Below are 9,322 nucleotides of genomic sequence, written 5' to 3'. Positions count from 1 at the left end.
AGTGTCAAAATTAGCAAACACAATCTAAATAAAATTCTAAAATAAAAGAGATAATTATTAAAAAAAATCTTTAAAAAAATCGAATAGAAAATATAAATTTTTTGACCTTAAAAATACTATTTATTAGCTAATTCCTAAAAATAAAACTAACAGGAGAGACAGAGAGAGAACGAATGAAGAAAAAAAATATGCATGGTGCCAATATTAGATTAAAAGTTGGAAAGTTATATTAGATAGAATCTGAAATTTTGACACTCACTGATTGGGAAGTTCCAAGAAGAAAATATGAGAACCACACCTAGTGGTTCTGCCAATACTTCTCCTTTTGCTGGGAAGAAAAGCAAAGGTATATCACTCTGCAACCTCCAACCAACACACACAAATATTAATACCTCATAAATGCATCAAATATATATGGTGAATGCCATGATGTCTAAAAAGTGGTACTTATTTACTAAAAAGAGCTAAAAATTATTATTTAATTTAAAAGATATAAGAATAAATAATTTTAAAAAAAATTAAAACTTACTACAAAAAATAAATTAGACAAAATTTAGACAAAAATTCGTAAGCACCATAAAATTGGCCAATATATATATAGTTCGTCCCTTTATATACATCATATACTTCTTTATAAACCACTATATTTCTCTTCTGGATCGTCGTCGGTAATTTACAACTTATTTTCATCGCTAAAGTGGCCATCCATTTCTCAACGCAGCTCAAGGAATAGGTGGCTGATTTCCCAATCGCACCAATCTACAGAAGGAATAATAATCAATGACCAATAGAAATTAAAACAAAGGAACGGAAAGAATCCATAACTACTACTGCAATCACAAACGAATCATTATCTGCTGTAAAGTGAATATATAAAAATACTTAGAAACATTTTTAAGTGTTTTAGACTTTCAGTGATTTTAATTACTAATTTCAATTATATACCTGAAACATTGGTTCATTGAACTGTTTTACGATAAAAATCTTTTACTGAATTTTTTTTAATATAAAATTTCAAAAAATATAAAAAACATTTGACTAACTACCCTGTCTTTTATATTTTTTTTCCTCTTGTTTTTAAAAGTAGTTATCGAACTCAAAAACGTTAAACTTAAATAGCAAAAATAAGCCGTAAAACTTGATAATAAATTCATCAATTTATTAATTAACCTCATCGCGGAAAGCTTCAACAGGATGCTTCCCAAGATCTTGGTAAAGAGATTCAGATATGGCATCTTCATTCTTGTGAACAAGATCAAGAAGAGCTGTGAGCTGGTTCTTCCTCCATGTAACGCTTCTTGTGCTTCCACTTCTGAAATATTGCCTCAACTCTCTCACGCTTTCTTCTAAAAATTCCCCGTTAATTTCCATTATTGCCACTTAGCCACTCTCCTCAATATGACAAACAACCACTAGAACTAACTCTTACTTCTTTTCTTCACTTCCTTTCTATTTATGTTTCTCTTTTCTTTTCTTTTCATTTTTTTATTTATTTTCTTCCTCTCAACGGCAACCGAGAATTTCTTTTGGTGGGGCTGGCCTCATAAATGACATTGTTGATGCAATCACCTAACGGATCGACCTCGTATTCAAGAGAGAAAGTCTCAACTAGTAGGGTGATGCATTATATTTAATGTGCATTTTAAGACTAGTTATACTTGGTTTGTTTGATATAATTATATAAATAAGAAAAGGTGGTCTTATAAGCAACTTATTAGGGATTTAAATCTCAACATGTGGATGTGGATGCAGTAATAGTAAATCTTTAAATGGAGTTCAGATCTGCGATAGAAAAAAGATAAATTGATATTACAATATTATATCAGGATTTTTATAAAAAAATATTTTATAATTCATTTATTATTAGAAAATTAATATATAACAATTGAAAAGAGAAAAATGAACTCCAACCAAACGAAACAAGTATTAATTCATCGCGGATTTAGTTTTATTTAGAAATGGCAAGAGGTTAACAGGACCTGCGAAATTTCTATGGGAATGGAGACCTGCTCTCACAAATAAATAAGAACAGGAGTGGAGATTGAGATACTTGCCTCACGAAAATCTGCAAAAATTTCATGAAAAAAAAGTTACTTACATGTTTTTATATATATAAGTTATGTAAGTAACTCTAATTCATTTTATTTTAATTTATATGTTGAAAATTTTATGTCTATATTATTATGTTAAAATTATGTTTGATTTGATATATTTAGTTGAATTATATAAGATTTTATTATAGTTGTGTTAATTATTTTTAAAAAAATTAAAATTTAATAATATCCAATTATCCATAGATATCTGCGGGCCACAGAAAGAAATAAACGGGGACCTGTAGTGGGATGGGCAGGGATGGAGGACGGGGGGTCTTCGCTCCTATGGAGACTCATTGCCATCCCTAGTTCCATCTAAGTGTTTGCCGTTGATTCTATGCACAAGTTATGATTCGAATCATTGACACTTACTTAAGCAGACTAGTGAACTAACAACTAGTGGTTATATACATACATACATATTTAATTCTGGTATGATTTCTAAATAAAATAGGGAGACTTTTCTTAATCAATTCTGTTGCAGCATCCATTCCTTTCTATCATATGCAGGTATCTTATTTTCTAAATTGGGTTTGCGATAAATTGTCTTCTATGATGAGACAGTTCCTTTGGAAGGGTCAAGTTGATGGCGGAGGTCTTTCTCTTGTTAATTGGAGGAATGGTGGTCACTCCAAAGAAATTTGGTAGCCTGTGTGTTAGAGATCCTGCATATACTAATATATCTTTACTTGGTAAACTGGTTTGGCAATTTTTTTATTGTCAGGACAAGTCTTGGGTTGCTCTATTGAGGGCGAAATATCTGAAGAATGAGGGAGTTTTAGATGGCCCTGTTCCTTACAACGTTTCTCATGTTTGGAAGAATATCTCAAAGGCTTTTGATACACTTAAGGATACCTTCTCTTGGTGCGTTGGGTCACTTGATTAATCTTTTTGGTTTGACAAGTGGAGTATTGAGGGCCCAATTGCTCAAGATGTCTCTTTTATTCATATATCTAACTCTGATTTAACTATTAGAGATGTTTGGAAAGATGGCAAATGGAATCTCCATGATGTTTTTTCTAACATTCCAGAAGATGTCAGACAGTGTTTGAATGCTTATAATCTGGATTTAAATGCTGGGAAGAGTTCGGGTTGGGCGTGGAGTGTGGCATCTTTTAGACTCTACTCAGTTAGGAGTGGATACAATTGGTTAGCCAAAAGAAAGTTTGACTGGAATGAGCGTGATAATTGGTCGTGGGTATGGTGATTGCATATTCCTAAGAAGTACAAGTTCTTGATTTGGCTCAGTCTTCATAATGCTATTCCTACAGCGGAGTTTCGATTGGATCGTGGCTTAGTTTTATTTAGCACTTGTCATCAGTGTCAGAGTGGTTCTAAATCCATACTTCATTGTCTTCGAGAGTGTCCCAGTGCTAAGGAGGTCTGGAACCTTTTAGGCCTGTACTCAGATAACTCGGATTTACATGATTGGCTCTACAGAGGTGCAAGAGTGGAGATGTTTTTCTTTTCTTCTCGACCATCTGGTGGATTTGGAGAAGCAAGAATCATGACTTATTTAATACAGATGACTCTTGGAGTTCTAGTAAAGTAGTGAGTTTGATTCGTAGTTCAGTAAGGGAGTTCTACACCATTTTTACTATGAATCAATCTTTGTCTCCTCGTTCAATTTGTTTGCATTGGGTTCAACCTCCCATTCATTATGTTAAATTGACTTGTAATGCTAGTTGTTTTGTTCCTTTTGGCTATGCTAGTTTTGGTTGTATTATTCGCAATTCTGATGGATGTTGGCTGGTTAAAAGGTTGCACTGGAAAGTTGAAATGTGCAGTGTTCTTTTTGCTGAATTGTATGCGATTTGGAGAGGTTTACTTCTAGTTTGGAATAGTAGATTTCGTGAGGTTATTTGTGAAACAGACTGTTTAGAAGCCCTTTTCTTGGTAAACCAAAGAATGCTTGGTAATGATATTCCGGAATGGGATTTGACAAAGCATATACAGGAGGTTATGAATTGGAATTAGAGAGTCTCTATTCTTTTAATTCAGAGGAATGCGAATAGTGTTGCAGATTGTATGGCTAAAGCAGTTGCTTCTTACAACTAGAAAATGGCTTAATACAGACAGATTTAGTCTTTATTATAGACGGATTTTTGGTTACCGACGAAATACCGACGGATTTTTACTAGTTACCGACGGATTTTTCCTCTGTAAATTCTCCATCGATTTCCCGAAGGCGACGAACTTTCTGACGAATTTTCTGTCTGTAATTACAGACGAATTTTCAGACGGATTTTCCGTCTGTAATTACAGACAGATTTTCAGACGGATTTTTCGTCTGTAATTACAGACGGATTTTCCGACAGATTTTTGAACTTTGGAAAATCATCTCCCACTCTGATTACAGACAGAAAATCTGTCTGTAAATCCATCAATAAGGTAAAATAATTTTTTTTATTTTTCTAATTACAAAATAAGCTTGTTTTCATACAAAATAAATATAAATTTAATACAATTTTTTATCTAATTTATATTCGAATATTTATAATATTTCAAAAAATAAACAAATTCATCGTATTATCAAACTAAAAGGAAAATACTATAAACAAACAAGTCAATATAATTCAAAACATAAACAAAGTGTATTGATACATCAACTATAATAATAAATAACAACCATACATCAACAAAGTGTATTGAGTAAATTAAAAGTTAATGGGTATCCAAAGGGCTCTAAATAATTTTTCTCATACTAGTAAATTAAAAGAACTATGTTACAAGCAACTCCTATTCAATTTCCTAACTCATTTGAACAATTTTCTGCTGCTACTGCTTCTTTTTCATCATCCCAGCTTTCCTCACACGGTCACAAATGTTCTTTAAGACCAGATCATCCATGTGCTGAAATAGTGGTATATATCTTACCAATCATCAGGGGCGCTTTTAACAGCTTGATCAAAATAGCCCTCAGCACGATCAGCATCCTTCTCTATTTGCCAAATTAAATCGGCAGAGTGACAAAACAGTTGCATCACCAGGATTAGCCAAAATGGCTCTTTCAAGATACTCCTCGGCTTTAGGATAATCTCTACGAACCTATATTTGCAAATTGAATATCAGTGAACCATTCATAGACAGAGCACAATAGTTTTCTTAGATCTTCCATGTATTGATAAGTTTCAAAAACAAGCTTTACCTCTTTTAAGAACTTGGCATAATTTCCAAGCAGAAGCGTATTGTTGGGGTTAGCTTGAATCATGGTTTGGTAATAAGCATCAGTCTTATCTGATTTCAAGCCACCTCCATCTGGGACTCTTCCACTGCCACCACATATCTTGCCACCATCACTCCCCTATTACCTCTCTTCTTCTCTTCACCACCATCTTCATCATATTCTACTATGACTTACCTATCTAAACCTGAGATTGAGAAGAGTTCTCTGATTGAAGGTTTCCCTTTTATTGTGTGAATCACTTGGTCACTTTCTTTGATCTTGGTACCATGCTGACTCTTGAGCACGTTACTACGTGGTATGCGACTGATACGAGTATAACTAAATGCAAGGAAGGAAGTGAGAGGTTTGCAACGTCAACAAAAGAGGTTGCAACTAACTCGGGACAGATGGCAGCAGATCCTCAAATTCAGGGCCTCAGAAGAAGCGTGAGAAAGAGGTCAAATAGCAGGCTGTTGAGAGATTTCAGGCACTAGGCGTATTGTGGTATTTTCTTCTTTCTTCTCTCTCAACCCTCTTTCTTTGGTCACTCTCATTCAGCTGCTACATGGAAATTTCCCTTCTAATTTCCTATTCAGTTATCTTTCCTTTCCTGTGCTGATTCCTATTTTCATCTCTCAGGTTATGGATTCTTCCCACTGCTGCAACCTGATTCGGCGGATTCTGATTTCCCTATTTTCTTCAATTTTTGTGCAATTACTGTTACACTAAAGAACTCTATCTTATTTCTGTTCTTAGAGCTCAAGTCACTGATGAGCTTGATTTCCTTCTGATTGTTCTTAATTAATTTTGAACTCTAAACTTGTATTTCTGGCGTAATTACTCTATTCAATATACATACCATTTCACTGTTTTTGTTTAGAGCATTTATCACCCTATCATTTGGTGCTTTCATCGTGCCATGGCAGAAAACACGAGGCTCAAAACTTTGGAGGTAGAGCTGAAACGCTTGGGTCAGCGCATCGAGGAGGTCTTAGATGAGACTCGCGCTGAACGCGCGAGAGCCACAGAGACTACGAGCTTGAAGTTTGACGCCATTCAATCCTCGTTGACGCAAATCATGCAGGAACAATCTTGATCTCGCTCTCCATCGAGGGGTTTCTCCCATGGTTCGAACTCTGGTCATGGGGTGGATAATGTGAATCGATTGGCTCAGCATAGCCGAGTAAAGTTTGATTTGCCCAAGTTTGATGGCACAGATGCTCTGGGGTGGATATTCTCCATGGATCAATACTTTGAGTTTTTCAAAGTGCCAGATGATGAATAAATTGGGATCGCTGCAATACACATGGTCGGGCCTACGATTCCGTGGTTTCAAATGTCTCAACGATCGGCCCAATTTCGTTCTTGGACATAGTTGAAGAGAGAAATTGAATTGGAGTTTGGCCCTTCTCTTTTCGAATTGCCTAGAGAACTCCTTTTCAAATTGCAGCAGCAAGGTATTGTGGGTGAATATTACGCTGCTTTTGTTGCCTTGGCTAATCGATCTCATATTGAATCTCCTGAGGCTTTGAAGGATTGTTTTATTGGTGGGTTACGAGCTGATATTCGCAGAGAGGTGAAGGCTCAGTGCCCTCCTTCGTTGATGCGTGCCTTGACTTTGGCTAGAATGCAGGAGGAGAAGTTTGCTTCGATTCCAAGAACCACCTTACGTCCCAACCTCGCTCGGTGAATCCTTCTTACTCGAGTTCCCAGCAAAATCGCAGTCTACCGAAGAGTCCTCTTCCACCTCTTCTTCCTACTCCTGCGCCTTGCTCAGCTTTACCACCATCGAAGAATTCGGTTCGGAGGCTTTCCCCTGCCGAGATACAGAATAAGAGGGATAAGGGTTTGTGTTATTGGTGTGATGAGAAATTTTCAGCTACTCATCGCTGCGCCAATAAACAATACCTGTAACTTCACCTTGAATTGGATGATTCTATTGATGCTGACCCTGAAACTATAGATGACACTAATGTTGATCTTACTTTGGAGGCTCTAGAACAGGAGGTTGCTGTCCATCATCTCTCTTACAATGCCATGCATGGCACTAGGGGACCTGCTATGATCAGATTCACTGCTGTTATTAATGGACATGAGGTGCACACGTTATTGGATGGGGGGAGTTCGGATTGCTTTATCCAACCCCGTATTGCCAAGTTTCTGAACTTACCAATTGAACCTACTCCTGGTATTAAGGTCATGGTTAGTAATTTTCAAATTCTGCCGGTGAAAGGCGTGATTTCCAGTTTGGACATCACTATATTGGGCAATACTATCAGCATCCCTGAGGTCTTTGTTCTTCATGTTGCAGGGGGTGAGTTGGTCATTGGATCCAATTGGTTAGAATCTCTTAAAGCTCACATTGCTGACTATGATTCTTTTTTTTTTTTTGAGGTTTATGCATGATGGAAAATTTATCACAATTCAAGGGTACAAATCAGCTCCTTCGTCACAGGCTCAGTTCCATCATATTAGGCGAATGCTCTCTACTGATACACTAGCTGAGATGTTTACCTTGGAGGTCCAGCATTCGACGGTGCCTGCAACTCCACTATTGCAATTACCCGATTCGCTTAACCCAGCTTTGGGCAAATTACTTCAGCAATATGCGGGTGTATTCAATGTGCCTTCGGGTTTACCCCCTCAGAGGTCACAAGATCATGCAATTCCTTTAATTAAGGGTGCTGAACTAGTGAAGGCTTGCCCTTACCGTTACCCTCATCATTTGAAGTCTCAGATAGAATCAATGGTGAATGAGATGCTGCAGGAGGGTATAATACTGCCTAGTAAGAGTCCGTTCTCTTCACCAATTATCTTGGTTAAGAAAAATGATGGCACGTGGAGATTTTGCACAGACTATAGAGCTTTAAATGCCATCACTGTAAAGGATGGATTTCCAATTCCTACTGTAGATGAACTCTTAGATGAATTATTTGGGGCTAATATCTTTTCCAAATTGGATTTACATTCTGGCTATCACCAAATACTAGTCAACCCTGATGATAGATTCAAGACTGCTTTTCAGACTCATCAAGGATTATATGAATGGTTGGTTATGCCATTCGGCCTCACCAATGCTCCTACTACATTTCAGAGCTTAATGAACGAGGTGTTTAAGCCTTACCTTCGAAAATTCGTGCTTGTCTTCTTTGATGATATACTAATCTATAGTGATGGCTTTACTAAGCATCTTGAGCATTTGGAAGTGGTCTTAAAGCTGTTGCAACAGGAGTCTCTCTTTGCCAAACTATCCAAGTGTATTTTTGGCTCATTCGAAGTGGATTACTTGGGACATACGATAAGGGGAGGTGGAGTACATATGGAAATGGCTAAAGTGCAGGCTGTTATGGATTGGCCACAGCCCACCAATGTTAAACATCTTAGAGGGTTCCTTGGCCTTACTGGATACTACAGAAGATTCATTAAAGGATACGCTTCCTTGGCTTCCCCTTTAACAGATCTGCTAAAGAAGCATGCTTTTGTATGGAGTACAGAAGCTTCTAAGGCTTTCGCTCAACTTCAAAAGGCTATATGCTCAAAACCTGTGCTGCAATTGCCAAATTTTGATCTACCATTTGTGGTTGAAACTGATGCCTTGGGTTCGGGAATAGGTGCAGTTCTATTGCAGCAAAAACATCCAATAGCATTCTTTTCCAAGAAGCTTCTCCCAACTCTGCAGAAACAATCAGCTTATGTTTGGGAATTTTATGCCATCACTGAAGCGTTGGTGAAATTTCGACATTATTTACTAGGAAAGAAATTTGTATTGCGTACAGATCATCAGAGCCTTAAGGCGCTGCTTGAACAGGACCTACACACTCCAGAACAACACAAATGGATGCACAAGCTATTGGGATATGACTTCGAGATTCACTACAAATCTGGTGCTGAGAATGTGGCTGCAGATGCCCTTTCGAAGAGTTTCCTTGGGGCTTGGTCCACACCACGAGTTGATTGGCTGAGGCAGTTGAAGAAGGATTTAGCTCAAAATCCTGATCTTCAAGTACTGATAGAAAAGTGTAGTAATCATACTTTGGGGGATTTAAATTACTCAGTCCATAAT

General features: G+C 37.0%; 1 protein-coding gene and 1 pseudogene across 1 annotated transcript in view; both read right to left on the bottom strand.

The window, feature by feature from the left end:
- LOC107625292 (aldehyde dehydrogenase family 3 member F1) overlaps positions 1-1,503 on the bottom strand; it is a 23,266-nt gene extending 21,763 nt beyond the window's left edge. The window contains exons 1-3 of the mRNA XM_016327902.2: positions 1,171-1,503; positions 684-759; positions 260-358 (exon numbers count right to left, since the gene is read on the bottom strand). Coding sequence (XP_016183388.1) covers positions 260-358; positions 684-759; positions 1,171-1,371 — 376 coding nt within the window. The 5' untranslated portion in view covers positions 1,372-1,503. The remainder of the gene's footprint in view (positions 1-259; positions 359-683; positions 760-1,170) is intronic.
- LOC107646604 lies at positions 4,963-6,159 on the bottom strand (annotated as a pseudogene).

The sequence above is a fragment of the Arachis ipaensis genome, chromosome B01, assembly GCF_000816755.2.
Source record: "Arachis ipaensis cultivar K30076 chromosome B01, Araip1.1, whole genome shotgun sequence".
Lineage (NCBI taxonomy): Eukaryota > Viridiplantae > Streptophyta > Magnoliopsida > Fabales > Fabaceae > Arachis > Arachis ipaensis.
This window is presented reverse-complemented; position numbering and strand designations above follow the sequence as displayed.